General features: G+C 41.1%; 3 protein-coding genes across 8 annotated transcripts; 2 read left to right on the top strand and 1 right to left on the bottom strand.

The window, feature by feature from the left end:
• Positions 1-244: 244 nt before the first annotated feature.
• Positions 245-4414, bottom strand: LOC119898736 (proline-rich protein 18-like). Of its 5 annotated transcripts, none has more exons than XM_038712937.1 (5): positions 4282-4414; positions 3467-3609; positions 3257-3385; positions 2611-2785; positions 245-2503 (listed from the first exon to the last, which is right to left on the bottom strand). In XM_038712937.1, the coding sequence occupies exon 5, from the start codon at positions 1565-1567 to the stop codon at positions 578-580; it is 990 nt and encodes a 329-aa protein (XP_038568865.1). In that variant the 5' UTR covers positions 1568-2503; positions 2611-2785; positions 3257-3385; positions 3467-3609; positions 4282-4414; the 3' UTR covers positions 245-577. The 5 variants fall into 5 exon arrangements, with proteins under 5 accessions (XP_038568865.1, XP_038568867.1, XP_038568864.1 ...); XM_038712939.1 differs by having other exon boundaries at positions 2658-2785; positions 3467-3673; positions 4282-4372; XM_038712936.1 differs by having other exon boundaries at positions 3467-3673; positions 4282-4372.
• A 66-nt stretch (positions 4415-4480) lies between these two features.
• Positions 4481-11298, top strand: arpc1a (actin related protein 2/3 complex, subunit 1A). 2 transcript variants are annotated; one of them, XM_038712934.1, is made up of 11 exons: positions 4481-4760; positions 5438-5531; positions 5761-5865; positions 6121-6343; positions 6995-7102; positions 7221-7324; positions 7435-7543; positions 9706-9781; positions 9876-10069; positions 10349-10439; positions 10526-11298. In XM_038712934.1, the coding sequence occupies exons 2-11, from the start codon at positions 5468-5470 to the stop codon at positions 10562-10564; spliced, it is 1113 nt and encodes a 370-aa protein (XP_038568862.1). In that variant the 5' UTR covers positions 4481-4760; positions 5438-5467; the 3' UTR covers positions 10565-11298. The 2 variants fall into 2 exon arrangements, with proteins under 2 accessions (XP_038568862.1, XP_038568863.1); XM_038712935.1 differs by lacking the exon at positions 4481-4760 and adding an exon at positions 4856-4876.
• Positions 11299-12629: 1331 nt separating this feature from the next.
• On the top strand, positions 12630-18341 carry arpc1b (actin related protein 2/3 complex, subunit 1B). The gene is made up of 10 exons (XM_038712942.1): positions 12630-12809; positions 13345-13487; positions 14295-14399; positions 15179-15401; positions 15494-15601; positions 16089-16325; positions 16421-16496; positions 17187-17386; positions 17705-17795; positions 17917-18341. The coding sequence occupies exons 2-10, from the start codon at positions 13424-13426 to the stop codon at positions 17953-17955; spliced, it is 1143 nt and encodes a 380-aa protein (XP_038568870.1). The 5' UTR covers positions 12630-12809; positions 13345-13423; the 3' UTR covers positions 17956-18341.
• Positions 18342-18724: the final 383 nt, after the last annotated feature.

Genomic DNA, 18724 nt, shown 5'->3' on the forward strand with positions numbered 1-18724 from the left:
CATCATTTTACACACATTTCCTCCAAAATTCTGACTATTTGAAAAAGAGAATTAAGTATAAAGAATGTTTCTTACAAAGTCAGTTGTAAGACATTTTAATTGTTCCTTGCACCTGCAGTGCATTGTGCGCATAATGACTTTGAAGTGTACCTCTACTAATAAACCAATAAGTTGTAACACTCAAATTTAAGTTTTAAGATGTGATCTATTGGCAAAATATGGTTAGTTCAAAAAGGTGTTCAAATGTGCAGAGCAAATATGAATGCCTTAAGTTTTACTTCCCCTCTGACTGAAGATGGATCAAATGAAACAGAACATTTCATGAACATGCCAAAATTCCCTGTCAGTTTCATAAAAACTTTAACACTGTCACAATGGATGAATATCTTAGCAGGACTGGGCTCAGAAAAATCATACAGTTTTCATACTGATCCTAGATGCATTCACAAGACAAACACAGAGTACCAGGGGATACATAACACAAGCACATCTTCAAATTGCAACTATCCAACACAAACAAGAACTGCAGTTCAATCTCAGATTGGACAAGATAACACCTCAATTAAGCGTTTCACCTCTAGAAACTTTTCACAGAGCTTGCACTCTTAGTCAGGCTGTTTCTCACTGTTACTGGTGTGTTTTCCAACCCACGGAGCCACTCTGTACATTTCAGCACCACACGCTCATCCACACCATAGTCCTCCTCTTCCTCATACTCCACATCATCATACTTATGTTGCTCGTTTAGAAGTGAGATTTTCACAATTGAGCTTATGTCTAAGAGTTCAGCATCACTGTTGGTTTGAGCAGCGACTCTGTTGTTTGGAGCGCCGCGTCTCTGTGTTGCTGGTTGATGCCTTTTAGAGATACTTTCCCTCCTGCGTCTGGAGTCCGAGGTGCTTCCAGAAACACCACCTCCGCTTCCAGCATGTCTAGACGCTGAATGTCGTCTCTCACTGTTCCTCTTTTGCAGGAGCAGAACAGCCTCAGGTGTGAGAGTCAGTGTGAAACGGGCCTCCTCCTGATGCCTGGCCCTCGTCTTCACCTCTGGTTCACTCTTTAGAGAGCTCTGGCTTGCATTTTTGTGCTGCTGTGTTTTAGACAGGGACTCGCCCGAGCTGGAAGCAGCGAAGCTGCCCGATTGTGATGAAGGCAACAATCGGTCCCTTCTCTTTGCAAGCAGCTCTGTCCCTGACACTCCTTTGGCAGTTGGCAGATGACTCCTGGGTTGGCTCTTCTTCCCCAGCTGCTTGAGGTTCGAAGCCAGCCGCTGCTTCACTGAGCTGCCTTTGTCTTCTCTTTGGACCTTCGTCTTGGCCACAGCAGTTGTAGATGAAGTGCTGTTGAAAGGTCTCTCCTTCCCGGTCAATCCTGACACAGAGCGTACAATCGACACAGGTGGTATGAATGGCATTTTGGCAACACACAGGATCAAGTAGAAGAAGAGTTCAGTTTTGCATTTGAAGCGCTGGATGAAAAAAGACGAGGGTAGTAAGGAGGAAACCGATGCATCCTCAGCCATGCAGGGGTCAGCAGTGTGTTGCTGCAGGGATCCACCAGAGCTCATCTACCCTGGAACAGCAGACATCCTCACAGAATCAAATGCCTGAGTGGCAGGAAGGCGTGGCATAGCACGCTTTAAAAGGGAGTGTACAACCTCAGGAGAGGGAAATAAAGGGTTTTGCTGCATCTGAAATGCTCCGAAGCTCAAAGATCTAAAATAAACTCACTTTTAATCCTCTGGTGTCAGTGAGGACACGTTTACTACGCACACTACATGTGCACATGCAGGCTTAATCCACACAGGCTGTATTGATGAGAGAAAGTAAGGTGGGAATTGGTATAGGTACTGAGCCCTGTAGTGGAAATGAAGATATGTGGAAACCAAGCCTAACTTAAGCATGAAACTTCATTATTGACCTTGAATATTAGTTGTTTGACGAGTCAACGTCCAATTACTAGCTTTTCCCACAGCATTTGACAGTATCTCGTGGCGGCATCATGGTCTTTATCAGGGGATGGAAAAGATAGCTGCTGAAATGCAAATTTCATCTGCAGACATTTGTTTAGGACAAACTATACACAATTGCTTGTGTCCATGCTTAGTATGTTTATCTGTTGTGTGGTCTGCTTTTATGGAGACAAACATGAAGTAACATTTGCCACAGAAAACATTTATTTGAGATGATAGTTACAAAACATGATTTAAATATAGATTAAAAAATTAATTTCACATGACAGGAACTAACATTACATTAAAACATACTGTATACGGGTATATTTTAAAGTTATGCTGACCTACGTCAAGACAGGTATGCACACATTTTACTGCAATCTTCTGTTAAGGTGAAAAAACACAAACTATAGGTAGTTTAGCTTGTGTGTTCATGTACAACATGTCTTCCTGTGTATATGCAGAACTCGTTGACAGCGAGGACAAGTGTGATAGGCATCCTTGAAATAGTTCACAAATAATGGAATCAGGCAACATCCAAGCACCAACCTGTGAGACAGAAATTACACATCAGTCTTTGCCTTTTGAAGTGTCTGTGTTATTGAGGCTGGGGTAATTAGATAACCAGATGTAGGTGTTTGAATGAGTCTCCTCACCCGCACAACACAAACACAAAACACATGAGCCATGCTTGAAACCCAACTTTGTAGGTGACCTGGGTCGTGACCCGCGTCTGACAAGAAGGGCATGTTGTCAGAGCCGGAGAGCGATACAGCTCCCTTTCATAGGCCACAAACTTTGGCCTGGGAGTAGACAGGGGGAGCGCAGACACTATAAGACATGGGGGGATGGAAAGTATTGCTTATTTTCAAAACATAACATTACAGTATTGTGATTCTCTCTCTTTCAATCAACCACCCAACACTAACTCCTTAACATTATCCAATCATTACTGTTTGAGGTTTGACTAGCAAAGAATCATCATCCAAAAACCAAAATGTCAATTCAATTTGTGTCAACTTGTTTCTGAATAATATACTTCTTTAAATTCTTGTATGTTATCCCGATCCATGAAAGAGAAGAACTACCAATTAAATCAGTATGTAGAAGTCAGCCCCAACACTCCTTTTTGATAGTATGCTATGCCTATTAATAGATAGACAACTGAATCAGCACTTTCAAACTTATAAACTTACTGAAAATCTACACTTGAGTCATCACTAAAATGTGAACAAAGAAAATGTGACATTCAGGCCTACTCTACATGTTCAAAATGGAGGCAGATGTTAAGCGAGTGTCTACCTGATAGAGATGTGTGGGTTTGGGTGGAGCAGCCAACTCCAGGAGAAAAGGAGAAGGAAGGAGGTGGTGGAGGGCTGAAAGGTGAGTGAATTTGGTAGATTCTCACATCTTGCCCTGACTGACTTCCATCTATAAAAATAAATACACACTTACTTTGAAAAGAGATCATTTCAGGCCCTGTAAACAAGGCAGGTTGAGAGGGTATTTTACCTGGTAAGAAGAATGGTGGAGGGGTAGGATACAGCTCATCCACCTTTGGTACTGAATCCATTTAACGATTTGGCGATGTACCGCAGGCAAAAGAGAGTGAGAATCTGACTGTGGTTTGATGTTTGCAGCCAGCAGCAGTTCATCTGTAGGTGTACCAGGTGCGATGGAGAGATGCTAATTGAAATCTCCTCTGATTGGTTTGAGAACCTATTACCCATAAGCCAATGGCAGGATGATCTTTAAGATGAGGCATTTTAGGCATCACAATGTCAATGACTTCCATGAATTTTTAAAAGATTTACACATGTAAATCAGGCCAACAAAAGGCTATAGAATGACAGGTGTGTCGGAGCAAAGTTAAATGTATTTGTACAACATCCTTTCTGGAAAACAATCCATGCCACTAGATTTGCTTCATTTGATCTCTGCAACGGTAACGTTTCCTAACTTGGAAAGCCAAGTTCTGTGGTAGATGTTTAAAGCTTAAAACCATCTACCCATCAAGCAGGTGGAATCTGATCATAATAAACGCTTTAGCAAAATAAGTATATTTTCATAATAATACAGGCACCAGCACAGGATGTACAGGTTAAGAACATGGCCAGATGAGCCTTCTTGGAGGCCCTTAGGCAAAAATGTGCTTCTGGGCCCCTATTAACTCCCTGGTCCTCCCACCCAAGAGAGGAATTAATTATCAGGTAGCAGCTAGGCCCCATCTTAAGGCCCTTATTTCTGATATTGTTTTTAGCAGTGCATATTCCTATATTCACAAACAGGCTTTCTGGGGTATCTGGGGCCCTGAAGTAGGTACCAACCTTGATTAGGACTGACTTCCTTCCCTTGTTTCAGTTCAGACGGACACTGTGGGTCAGCCATTGTCACTGCCCTTCAGATTTTTGACTTTTGTCCAAGTAATGCACTAGATTGTGCTGTTTTGAAACCGGTTAGGCCAGATTGGATGTTTCTATTTGAACCACTAGAGGAGCTCGTCGTGGTATGTGTGTGAGACTTCGACGTGAACGAGGCTTTCCAGTTGAATGTAACAGCTAGCGTGATGATGCTAAGCTAGCTGTCAGCCAGGCATCCACGGGTTTTGCTGCCGAATTAGCAACCGGATGCTCGCGGTCGTATCCTACTGGCTGTCTTGACATTCCCTCAACATTCCCGGACGAATTCGTGTCGACTGACCAGAGTCCGCGAATTCAGGTCCATTCCTAATCTAACGTTTCCCCGATAGCGTGACTTAGCTTACCGGCTATCGAGAGTGCACAACTAGGAGAACCGGACTGACGAGGTAAGATAGCATCAGTGCTAGCGGAATTTACGGCTAATGGTGTAGTTATCATCGGAAGTAAAGACCTCTTCTCCAAGGAAAACCCGGGGTCTGCAGTAGAAAAGGGAGGCCTTCTGGTAAACTCGTGTATAGCAACACATATATTTCTTAAAATGATCAATCTGTCAGTCCTTACTAACACCGGTGAACAGTTCGCATTAGCTAGCAATTTGATTCACTTGCTAGTAGCGTTAGTATTGTTTTGCTTCTGTGAACGATTTAACGAGTGAGGCAACTAACCTAGTCATGGCAATATTACAGTTGCTAGCTAAGCAAGTCAACTTAAGCTCATAAAAGTGATGAACTTTGCATGCCATGGTAACGAAATTGACTGGTTAAAGTAAGCTGGCTAACGTTAGCTCGGTAATGTTATTTTAGCTAACGTTAGTTGAAGCAGCCTTTCAATGTTTTGAATGATTGGGTTTGGCTAATATATCCGAGCTAACAAATGGAATCCGAGTACCCTTGCAATTAAGTTAACTGGTTGTCCCATTTGAGAAGTGGTCATACAAACTCTTTAATACACACGGTCATCTGTGGAGTTTTAAAGCCGGTAGAGACAAAGTTCAGTTCAGCTGTTCGCTGAGGACTTGTTTGTCGCTAGTTGCTAAACTAAGTTTTGCTTTGTGAATTCGCAGAGTTACACTTAAGGACCACACCCAGACAAGATGTCCCTTCATCAGTTTCTGTTGGAACCCATCACCTGCCACGCATGGAACCGCGATAGGACACGTAAGGCTCAAATATGTCCTCATTGTACACATCTTTGACAACCTATTACTGTATTATATATTTTATTCTAACGAGTGCAATTTCAGCCAAAAACAAATCCACAATTTGTTTTCTGGACTAACAAATGATTACATTAGTAGTTTGGTTCTGCATTACCAGAAACTGGTCTAGCTTGTTTGTTGTTGTTGTCCATCCTGTTAACGTGCTAGGGTTATCTTTTTTCCTGCAGAAATTGCTATCAGTCCTAATAACCATGAAGTCCATATTTACAAGAAGAGTGGCAACCAGTGGGTTAAGACTCATGAACTGAAGGAACACAATGGACACATAACAGGTATTTCATATGACTGCTGACAGAAACAAATTAGTTTTAGTCACACCCCTTGCATTTCTATGACTAACCCACAAACAAGATAAGTGTGTTGATACACATTTAATACACGTGTGATTCTGAATTATGTCCATAAATAGGCTTATTCAACTCTTGAGTGTGCCATCATAAGGCACTTCATGATTGTTGCAGCAGTCAGTCAGTAATAACATAGACTCTTTGTAATAATTAGTCGTTTTTCTCTATGTTGTGTTGTAGGTATTGATTGGGCTCCCAAAAGTGACCGTATAGTGACATGTGGAGCCGACCGTAATGCCTATGTGTGGTCCCAGAAGGAGGGGGTATGGAAGCCCACACTGGTCATTCTCAGGATCAACCGAGCCGCCACCTTCGTCAAGTGGTCTCCACTGGAGAACAAATTTGCAGTTGGTAGTGGCGCTCGACTCATCTCTGTCTGCTACTTCGAGTCTGAGAATGACTGGTGAGGCTGTTTGTACAAACATGTAATTTTGCATATGTATCTGATGAAAATTAATATAACAATAGACACAAGATCATGGCCCAGTTTTGTGATTGGTAGTATTAATCCATTATTTTTGCATTTTAATATATAGTGTGTTGTCACCTTTTAAGTAGGGTATTGTGGTGTTTTGGCATTTATTTTTGTCCTGTTGAAAATTCCAGGCAGATCAACCGCTAACTTACACACTAACAACCCTAAGGCAGATTTGGCATTGAATCTGTACTTGCGTGTTGTCATCTGCTTTAAAACAAAAGTACTGTATTTCCAAATGCCAGTGAAGATCTACTCCAAGGCTTGAAAGATTTTACTTTGTGGCACTGCACCGATCTGTTCTATTTCTTCTCCGTCTTTTAAATCTGGGCTGCCTTCATATTAATTTTTGTTTTGGTCATGTGTTGTTTTAAATTGAAAACAGACAATAAAACAAACAGTTCTGTTTAGCAGAACTACAATCACAAATTTTTGCTGTTGGCGATTTTAAACATAGCGCGTGTGTGTGTATATATATGTGTGTGTGTGTGTGTGTGTGTGTGTGTGTATATATATGTGTGTATATGTATATATATGTGTATATATATTATAATTTTTCTTTGTTTTTAAATTCTTCAGGTGGGTGAGTAAGCACATCAAGAAACCAGTCCGCTCCACCATCCTCAGCCTGGACTGGCATCCCAACAACATCCTGCTGGCTGCTGGATCCTGTGATTTCAAATGCAGGTGAATGTCGTTAACGGTGAATGTAAAACATTTCATGAAGAGTAAATGACTTCCTGTCTATTTCTTTTTTCTTTATATTTTTTTCCTTTTACTCTCCCCCTCCCTCTCTGGCCTCCAGGGTGTTCTCAGCCTACATTAAGGAGGTGGAAGAGAAACCAGGTCCCACGCCCTGGGGCAGCAAGATGCCATTTGGGGCTGTGCTAGCAGAATTTGGAGGAGCGGGTCTGTATCCATGTCTTCATATGTGACAGTAAAAATCCTCTTTCAAATGACTTGCAGTAACCAATCGAACTAAATCAGATCTGTTTTTTTATGCACTTTGTGTCTGTTAGGTGGAGGGGGTTGGGTCCACTCTGTGTCTTTCTCAGCCTCTGGTAACCGTCTGGCCTGGGTCAGCCACGACAGCACTGTCACTGTAGTGGACAGCTCTAAGACTGCCAGGTATTTACATTTCTACTCATAGAAGGATCTTGTTTATGGTTGCAACTAGCAGGTTTCTCAAATAACAGGTGCCCTGTGCATTTCCGTCCTCATAAAACCTTTGCAAACTGCAATGCCAAGTATTTTATCCTGTATTATTGATATCCATGTTTACTAGCATGCTGTCTTCTTCTACACTGCATTTGATGGTACATTATTTCATTTCTTGGCTTGGTGCCACAAACTGTAGATCAGTGGAATTGTTCAAAACCACAGGTAGGAATGTATCGTTTCACCCATGTGCATGTGTGTCTTCATGTGCTACATAAGATAATCAAAACAGGGACCCACTCATAAAAACTGCTTTGTTGTCTTAGTACAGGTTTAAAACTTCACAGAAAATCTTGAATTATATAAATACTAGTGCTGGGCAACAATGAAAAATTTTAATTGCGATTAAACACATGATTTTCTGCCATCAATGCGCAAAATTGGATAATGAATTCTAAAGTAGTGAATTGCACACTTTTAATTTAAATGTACTGCTATATACACTAAAGTGCCATAACATGTGGTTTGCAAACACTTTAAACAAATAAGGTGCTTTTTACCAGCAGTATTCCCTTTACACAGTAGCAATAAAATATTTCTTGTAAATCTTAAACTTAATATAATCAAATATTAAACCAAAGCTGTTTGCCACTGCCAGGGCATTACCTCTTTATCTAGCTTTTTAAAACAAGTTACCATCAGAGTGCAGTTTTCTTGTTGTTGTTAATAGCAGAAACATTTTTCTGTTATCAGGGAGCAGCATAAACAGTCTATTCAGTAGCAAGTGTCCCTGTTAGAGTGAGGTGAAGTGCTCGCCTCACGCACACGTCCGCCAGCTAGTCTTCAACTTTTGTCTTGAACTTTTGGTACACGACGCGCAGCACAACATATTGGAAGAGAGACTGATCCTCGCTGTGAGTTTCCAGTACCTATTAATGTTTACTAAACAGGACATCAACAGGAGGGAATTCACACAACTGGGCATCCCTGCAAAACTAGATGTAGGCTTATCAGGTAAAGTTATGTAACGTTAGCCTATCATTTTAACTTAAGTTAAATAGGCTACAGCTGTGTAGTGCACAGATGCCGTTGCCATGGTTACTCTCAATAGAGCGCCTGCCATTTACTTGCGGAGCGCTGTCTTACTTCTCCCACACGCTGCATCCAACATAGTCTGCCAAAGTCTCCCTCCACTGCTTGTTTGGGTGGGTGATTTGCAGGCTGATCAAAATCCCACCCCTCCTGTGACTTATGGTTTGACTGTATGTGTATTCAGAGCCAGTGAGCAACGGACTGTCAAAATAATAATAACCTAATAAAAGCTGTGTTAACCTCAGATAAAATAATTGTCAGCATTAATTAATTAATGCGATAACACGTTAATGTGCCCAGCCCTACTAAATAAACATCTGATAAATCTGAAATTATACAGTTACTATACTAAAAATGAAGTAGAGTTAATGAAGTTTCAGCTACTAACACAAGAGGAAGAAGATCATTTAGAACTGGACCTGGTACCTTTTTTTGTTTTGTTTTCAGAGCAACTAAAAAGATAAAAGAAGATAAATGTTTATCCTCTAAACCAAACAATAGATGAGGAGGTGAATGCTTCTCGAGCGCTTTGGTGATCTCCAAAAAAAGAGTAACCACTTTCATAAAGTTTAAATCTTCTCCCACACATTAATCTTGTTGAAAAACGATCCATTGTTTAAACAAGAAACATTTACAAAATTAATTTCTTTCACTACATGAGAATACATTTTAGTATATTCTCTGTATTATTGGCTCCTGTACATAAGCTGGAATCTGATCATCTACTCACAGTACCAATAAGGTGAGAAAGGTAAAGTCCAGGTGATCCAGAATCATGGCTAAACTTACATGACATGCTGTTATCAACAAAGTGCAGGTGACTTAAATTGAGGGAGCAGTGTTTGAGACAAGTTCTGACTGGAAACCTCCACAGACTACAGCAATAAAAGCCCAGTTACTTTTTTGTTTTTTGGTCACAAAACTTGTGATGATATCTATAATAACACAAATTTTAAATATGTTTGTAGTATGATGCCAGTTAATCTTTTGTTAAGTACAATAAAAACACTTGATTGATTAATTAATTTGTGTGTGTTTAGTCCTTCACAGATGAAGACGGAATTCCTTCCTCTCCTCAGTGTCATTTTTGTTTCAGAGAACAGTCTAGTAGCTGCGGTAAGAATAAAACATACTCACTATTGCATGTTTCTGTACGGAAAAATACAGTAAGTAAGGAATGTCATTTTAAATCTGTTGTCTCCGTCTTCAGGGCCATGACTGTTGCCCCATGCTGTTCCGTTGCGACGATAGTGGAACGCTGACATTTGTGTCAAAGCTCGACCTCCCCAAGCAGAGTATCCAGAGGAACATCTCTGCCATGGAGCGCTTCAGGAACATGGACAAGAGAGCCACCACTGAGGACCGCAACACTGCCCTGGACACACTGCACCAGAACAGCATCACGTAAGTCACACCATCTTAAAGCACCTTCACAATTTAGATTTAGATATTCTCAGATGTTAAATTTTGTTTTTCAATGGTTTTACAGCGGATTTTTATTTTTTTTGTCAAGCTCTGTGACGTTGTGTTCCTCTTATAATATTTCCCCAAATTTCAGGACTTTTTCTTACGGTCAAACTCTTGTGAGGGCAATATAGTGAACTTCATCATTATAATTTTCAATATTATAACTTCTTCACCCCTTTGAAACTGTCTCTATGTATCTACATGTCTGGTCCATAGCCAAGTGTCTATCTACGAGGGAGACAAAAGGGATTGTCGCAAGTTCTGCACCACAGGCATCGATGGAGCAATGACTATTTGGGACTTCAAGGTATAAACACACATGCAAATCAGCCTCTTCAGAGATTCATTTGCCCAGATCTTCCAGCTCTAACTCTCATGTGTTTATCTCCTCAGAGTCTAGAAGCTTCTATCCAGGGTCTCCGCATCATGTGAAGAAATCTTGTGAATGAATGAAGAAGACGCATCCCCCCCCCCCCCAAGTCCTCCCTCCTCTCCCTTTTCCACCTCATCCCCTCCGCTCCTGCAATGCAGCCAGTCACATACATAACTGACCACCTTATCGAGTGTCTGCTGAAGCACTGATCAGACCATAACACACTCTTGTGGGTGTGTGCAAACACTCTCTCACACACACTAAAGTACACAAACATGCATACACTACACACACACTGAGCTGACGTGTGACATCACTGTTGATTTATTTTTTGTTTGTTTGTTTTTAAAATGAAGGTTAACCAGGTGTCAAAGTGGGGAAGGTCCTTTGACACGTATTAAAACGTGACGTGAACTGTGTGTTTTTATGTTTGCTAACCTCCTGTACCAAACTAAAAGGTGCGTTTTATCCAAAAGTCAGACTGTATTTCACCACAGAGAACCTTAACATGATCTCTGAATATCAGTGTCGGGAAGATCGGAAGACGTGATGTTTTACTTCCTGGAGTATATTCTCCAGCATGTTCTGAGGTCATGTTGCTGGTTGGCTGTAGAGCTGTACAGGATCTGATGGTGGAGAGAGAAAGCAGCTGTCTAAACTCTGTGCGGAGTCACTGCTGTCCAGCACTAGGCTCTGTAGCTAATACACTAAAACCACACAAGATGGAGGATTTCTATGTAACTGATCATGAGGTAGACGTGAAATAAAGACAAAATACATTTACAGTACACAAGTCACTCGAGTGTTCTCTTCCTTTGTCTTTGCCTCTCTCAGATAGTGGATGGATAGATAGTAGTTGTTTGGGGAGGGGGGGGGGGGTTATCTGCAAGCCATGTTTGTGCTTGTGTGCTTAAAAACTATTTAATTGGGGAGACACCTTGTCTGTGGAAGGCGCCATATAAATAAACTTTACTTACTTACTTGTCAGCGGTAGAATGGTTAATCCCTGGTGTGTCTGCTAGAAGGGTTTGGTTCCTGAAACCTAAGATGAAAATGACAATCCTGTGTTTCTTCATATACATAATTGTGCATTATAATGGCTGAAATTACACAAGGAGGTAGCAGCCATGTATTACTTTAACTGAATTTTGGGCAAGATTAAATGTATACAAAAGCCGTGCTATGGGCTCACTGCCAATGTCAGCATGCTCAAAATGACGATGCTAACATGCTGATGTCTAGCTAGTATATTGTTGACCATCTTAGTGTCGCATGCTAACATTTACTAACTAACGTTAGCAGTAAACAAAGTACAGCTGAGGCTGAAGGGAATGAAAGCTTTTCATGACTGTAAAAACAAAAGAATAGAGAAAATTGGTATGCACAAACACCATCTCTTGACATACCCACTGTGTACGCAGTTAAACTTTAAGCACTAGCATGTAGGTTTTCACTGACTGTCGGTGCTAATCCTCCTTTGAGATACTGAACATGAGAGCACAGACAGAAAGGTGTCTAATCCATGGCTGATTTTACATTTCAAAAAGAAAAAAAGGGGGATCTTTCAGGGAAAGCATGAAAATCTGGAAGATGGGATATCTGAAATGCTTGAATTAAGGAAATATAATTTAAAATACATGAAAAAACTGGAGCAAATATATTGAAGTTAACTTATTTCTTCTGTCGCCACCCTTTCCTCCCCCCTATGCAGTTTACTTTTCTTCTCTGCCCTTATCCTTGTTCCTCTTTCTTTATGCAGAAGTGGCTATATGTCCCTCCCCCTTTTCCGTGTCTTTCACACTTCATACGTCCCCCACCCCACCCGTTACCTCCTCCTTTTTGAAGAACACTGTATTTAACGGCCCTGACTGTATTGTGGTCATGCTCCTCCCTCTCTTCCTGGTTTTACTGAAGCAAAAACTTAAAACTCTTTTCTCTTCTGTTTCTGTTAAAAATGAAAACTTTGACCCCATTCTCTCACTTTTTTTAAAAATGTTACACCCCTGATCTTTTTGCCTTAAACATAAGCCTGAATAGACTTCCTGTATGTCCCCCTTTCTGAGCTTCACTGTACCCTCCTCCACTTCCCCCTCTGACCTCTCCTCCCTCTCTTCAGCTCAGCTTCTCTCTTCCTGAGCTCACTCTGTCGTTGGCGTTCGCGTTGACTGGCCAGAGTCCGCGAGCTGAACACCCTCATCTTTATTTGATCTTCCACCTTCGTCTGCCTCTCCCTGTTTATCTCTCTTCCTTCTCTCGCTGCGTCTCTGCAGCTATTCACCCATTCATCTCTGTCCAGCCCCCAGGGTAAGTAGCCTAGAAAATATTTAACAGTTGACTGAGTTTGCTTTCACATGTCAGTAATGCTCACACACACTTTGTAAGTGTAATCCATTTTAAGGAAAAAAATGTGCAACAGGCACTCCAACCAACCCGCACAGAAATGTTGTTTTTAAATTAGTGCTTATAAAAAAAACCCCACTGTGATGTCTTTATTTCCTGATTGTGTACTCTAGCTGTAAAGTTTGTTCAGGGGATGTGTGTGTTACCCTTGACCTGCATCATTCCTCTCATGCCTCTGAAAGTCTGGATTTCATTAACACAACCTGCATAAGATAAGTTCAGTGTGTTTTTCTGTGCACAGAAAGTCAAAATCAGCTGATGGTTTGTTTTGCTTCTAAAAGTACTTCAGATAGTCTCGACCAGCTCTGACTACATCTTCATAAATGAGTTCTGTAAATGTAATCATAGTTTTTTTTAACCTTGTTTTGTGATGTGTTATTTCCCTTCCCATCCTTTATGCTTCTTTATAACAAGAAACCTATAACTTCTCTTTTTCTAGACTCGACTGTCATCTCCCAGCCCACCAGCCGCTGGTTCCTCACACTACTTCCTGGTCTGTTTCGAACATCTGATTGGCCATGGCGTACCATAGCTTCCTGCTGGAACCAATTAGCTGCCATGCCTGGAATAAAGATCGGACCCGTAAGTCTGCTCGCCTTCTCTGATTGGTCACTCCGTGCTTGTATTTCAGAGGCTTTGAGTCGTCTCATCTTTAAATTCTACACCATTTTGATCACAGACATCATGGAACATTTTGCTCCACGTAGAGTCCGCCAAAGAATAAATAGTGTAATAGTGTAAAGGTTTGTGATTGGCTCCCAGGTGGGAGAAGGTATTTCCTGTTTCCTGCAACAGCGAGGGTGGCGTCTGTGGGCCTTTCTGAGAAGCTCTTGTGCTCCGTTAGCTGCAGGAAACTAATGCCATATTTGGCTGTTTCTATCAGAGCTTTGGTTTCTGTGCAAAGCGGATGTCACAGAGCTGTAGTTGAGTCATACAGTCATACAGTTGCAGTTTCACTCAATTTGTAATCTGAACACTGTAGTTGCCTCAGCTTCCAGGCTGAGCACTCGCAAGAAAACACAAATGCACACCAATGCACCCACAGTGCTGCTCTCAGGCAAACGCTGCTTCGGACTCACTGCTGACTGAAAATGTGTAGGGTTCGCTACATCATTGTGAGAAGGAAGGTTGCAGTTCTCGCCCATTGTCTATTTAAAGATACCATGTGTCTGTGTGCTGCCTGCAGGCAGATACATACTGTATTCCTTTAGTTTTCTTTGTTCTCATGCACCGAGTCAGCTGCTCTGTGTTCCACTCAACTGATCAGCCCATCATAAACTTCTGCTCTACCTCACTCTGTACTCCCCACACTGATGAATTTTGTTTCACTGATTTGGAGTTCTTTCTCTGTTGATGCATAGTGTGCTTAAACGTGTTTTTGTGCTTCAGAGATCGCCATGTGCCCCAACAACCACGAGGTCCACATCTTCAAGAAAGATGGGGCCAAGTGGACCAAGATCCATGAGCTGAAGGAGCACAATGGGCAGGTGACAGGTGAGACACAGTCGCACACTCACAGACACAGTGATTTACTTTACGTTTGTATTTGTTTCCCACAAAATTTGGAGACATTCAAACGAGCCAAATATAGTAAAATTATTCATATTATAATATAATGAACCTTGCCAAGTAGGAAATAGTTTGATCACTCAGTCTACTGTTTGATTGTCAGTGAATGGTAATGCATTTCCTGGCTACAAATTGTGATATCTATACATGGCTTTTAAAATTCCAACTATCCTGTTCAGTTGTACCTAATAAACAAAGTGGAGGATTTAAAGCAATTGTTTGACATTTTGGGAAATACACTTTATTTGCCTTCATGTTGAGAGGTAGATTAGAAGATCAATAGCACTTTCTGTTTGTACAGTAAGTGAGAGTGGAGCCTGTTTCCAGTTCTTCAAGTTCTAATATAAGCTAATTATATTAGCATACAGACATCAAAGTGGTCACACTACGCTATTACTTCCATCTTACATCTCACAAAAAGAAAAGCACTTACGATGTATTTCTCTAACACAATTTTAGCTGTTTATTGGCAGTTTAATGGTTGATGTCATCTAGCCTGTTTCTTTTGAATTTGAATGCACTTATTGTAAATAGCTAGCTGGACAAATGAGTGTAATGTACTGTGAAAAATGTTATCAATCTTCTCGTGTAACTCCAGAAAGCAAATAAGTATATTTCCCAAAACTGTCAAACTATTCCTTTAAATATATATCATGATGCTTGCACAAGGATAAAATATCAAAAAGAGTATCTTTCTCCTGCAGGTATTGACTGGGCTCCAGACAGTAATCGTATAGTTACTTGCGGAGCGGACCGTAACGCCTATGTGTGGACCCTGAAAGAGGGCACGTGGAAGCCCACCCTGGTCATCCTCAGGATCAACCGTGCTGCTCGCTGTGTGAAGTGGTCGCCACGAGAGAACAAGTTTGCTGTAGGCAGCGGCTCACGCCTCATCTCCATCTGCTACTTTGAGCAGGAAAACGACTGGTAAGGTTTTAGAAGATAGCTTCCTGCCCCCAGTTTCCATAAAACGCTGCATTTGAGTATTATGATATTCTATCGTGTGTTGTTACCTATAGGTGGGTGTGTAAGCACATCAAGAAGCCGATCCGCTCCACCATCCTCAGTCTGGACTGGCATCCCAACAATGTTCTGCTGGCTGCTGGATCCTGTGACTTCAAATGCAGGTAACAGTGAAAAGAGGCACACAGATGTGATACTACACTTGTGAGGACATTTAATACTTACAGCTACTGCTGCTACTACTGTCCTTTGTGGACAAGTTTCTCCCATTGTTTTCTTTTTGTGGATGTTTTCTTTATTTGAATAGAGGTTCTAATAATGGATTATATCCTGTGCAGATTGTCCTCTGGGGAAAGTTGTGTTTTTTGTCTGAATAAAATAAACCTAAATTGATTTAGCCCCCCCAATTGTAACTCTAGATAACAAAGTCATGCAGATAAACTAGTCTTAACTCCTAGCCTAATCTAAACTCTAAAGTCCAATCACAACACAAATGTCATCACTTTATGATGCTGATTTTCATAAAGAAGCACACAAATACAGCACAGATTAAATGATTCATGAATGTCCTCCTCCCAGTATAGATCAGCCATTGCTTTGTCTCCTTCTCTCTTCCTTGTGTCGCATCCCGATCCCTCTTACTTGCCACAGGGTGTTTTCAGCCTACATTAAGGAGGTGGAGGAGAAGCCCGGCCCCACTCCCTGGGGCAGCAAGATGCCATTCGGGGAGATGTTGTTTGAGTCAGGTGGTTCTGGAGCTACAAGTCAAGCTGCAGTTGGAGGCGGTGGTTGGGTGCATGGCGTTTGCTTCTCACACTCCGGCAACCGCCTTGCCTGGACCTCCCATGACTCCACTGTGTCTGTCGCAGAGGGAGGCAAGACTAGCACGTAAGAGAGGGCGGGGCAACATACCTCTGTGTCATGGGGCAACATGTCTGTGTCTGTTGTGGGCGTGCAGTCTGACCTTTGTTATGATTCCACAGGGTGAACAGTCTGAGCTCTGAGACACTTCCTCTGCTGTGTGTCACCTTCATCACTGAGAACAGCTTGGTAGCAGCTGTGAGTATTCAATATAGCCAATATTTATTATGACCATGTTCAGTTGACAATTAATCAGTTTATTTTATTCACATTAACTTATTTTGTGTGTGTCTAACTGACTGATTAGGGAGCTGGACAATATTTAAGAATCCGTTCAACAAAAAAAAACTGCAGTACTAATTACCTTAGTGGAGGAATCTGCATATTATACACTGGTTTGGTGTTCATATATAATGTATGTATTATTTATTCATATTTAATCTGATTGGGAGGGTGTGAGTTGAAAAGTCTGAGACAAAAAACACTTGAACACACAAGTTTCAGTAATGTCAGTTACGCAGCAGCAATATCAGTGTTAAGTTTGCTAACTAAGTCTAGCTAATAAGAGCCACACCTAGTTAGTCAGTAGCAAAGAAAATCTGTAGTAATCTGAGTGTATTGTATTTAGAAAGGGTACATTTTATTGCTTGTGAATTCAACCTTTGATTTGTAAAAGGAAGAATGTGTTATTTCTTCTTTCAAAAGTTACTCTCACTTTATAGCCACTATGTGAATGGCTTTAACATTTTTACTCTGGCGCCCCCCAGTGGCAGTATTAACCAAACCATAAGCACTATCTAATCTTCTATTAGCATAACGATATTATATTGATGTACTGTATCTTCCAGCTCCACCTGATTGTATCCTCATGTGTTTCTGTTCCTCCAGGGCCATGACTGTTACCCGGTGCTGTTTGTGTACGACGGTGCCAAAGGCAGCTTGACATTTGGTGGAAAGCTGGACGTTCCTAAGCAGGCGGCCCAGAAGGGTATCAGTGCCAGGGAACGTTTCCAGAACCTGGACCGCCGGGCCTCAGAGACCCAGAGCACCGAGAAGGACCTGAACACCCTGCACAAGAACAGTATCAGGTAAGGAGAGAAAATAAAATAAAATGCTTGTTTTGAGCCTGTAGAATTGTTTTCAAAGCTATTGAAAAGTGAAGATAAAAATATTAATTTGGGAACTCACTTTTAATATTACTACCTGTCCTGTTTCCAGTATCTTTCCACAAGGAAATATTTAACCATTTAACTTCAACAGTATGGCTACTGATTTTCAAATACACAGATTTTCAACATAATTTCTCATTTTAAGGCATGATCATCATCTCTATTAACCAAGGTTTATTTTTATGCAACATCACATGCTTGCGCAAGGTGTTTAATTTGTCTCAAACAATATTTCAGCCAAATCTCAGTGCTGGAAGGAGGACGAAACCAGTGCACCAAGTTCTGCACCACTGGCATGGATGGAGGAATGGGCATCTGGGATGTCAAGGTAACACACACACACACGTTGCAGAGATTACACAAGCCACACTGGTCAAATGTTTTTTTGTGTGCTGTCCTGCTGACATGATGTTTTCCCAGACATGAATATTTCACACTCTTTTTTTCAGACTCTGGAGTCCGCAATGAAGGACCTGAAGATAGTCTGAACCGAAGTTTACATTACCCTGCCTCAAGTATATTAGCTTCTGGAGATATGAAGGAAACTGCTGCCTTATTACACAAAGCTTTTTGGCCCTATTTTAATCAGGAATTTTTTATATATAACTTAAACGATCAGACTCGGGTCAAACAATGTTTGTAATCCCTCTGAAGCTAGTTGCTGAGCTTGTTAAACTCAACATTGTATACAGAAGGACTGACCATGGGTCTGCAAACGGTACTTAATGAGTTAGATTAGTATAATCACAGAGAGCTCAGTAGGAGCTGAATGCTTAAAGCAGAATTTTATATTAATCATGATGAAAGGCTAAAGTATTTGTTAAAAGCGTATGCTGGTCATAATATGCATTTAATAAATGATTGCTCAACAATGCGTGGTTCATTACAGCCGTGTATGTGTGTGTGTGTGTGTGTGTGTGTGTGTGTGTGTGTGTGTGTGTGTGTGTGTTTTGTCACATTCACCCAAGGCCATAGTTTATTGTTTTTGGTAATCTGGAGGTTTTAACAACATTAGAAGTTGAGCTTGACAGTTTATTCTTGATGTTAGAAACATAACTTAAGAAACCATCTCAACTCAAGGGTCACTTGCTTGCTTGTTGTTGAGATGCTCAGAATTGTGTAAAGTATTTTAAGTCTATAATAATAAAGGGATTTAACATTTCTACCAGAATTAGATTCGGGTTGTGTGGAGAAGGCTTTGAAACAGCATTTAGATGGTCCTGTGGAAAGAAATATGCATGAATAAAATGAGAAAAA

This window comes from Micropterus salmoides, unplaced genomic scaffold (assembly GCF_014851395.1).
Source record: "Micropterus salmoides isolate LMB-PRFRI ecotype aquatic unplaced genomic scaffold, ASM1485139v1 Ms_hic_scaffold_12, whole genome shotgun sequence".
Lineage (NCBI taxonomy): Eukaryota > Metazoa > Chordata > Actinopteri > Centrarchiformes > Centrarchidae > Micropterus > Micropterus salmoides.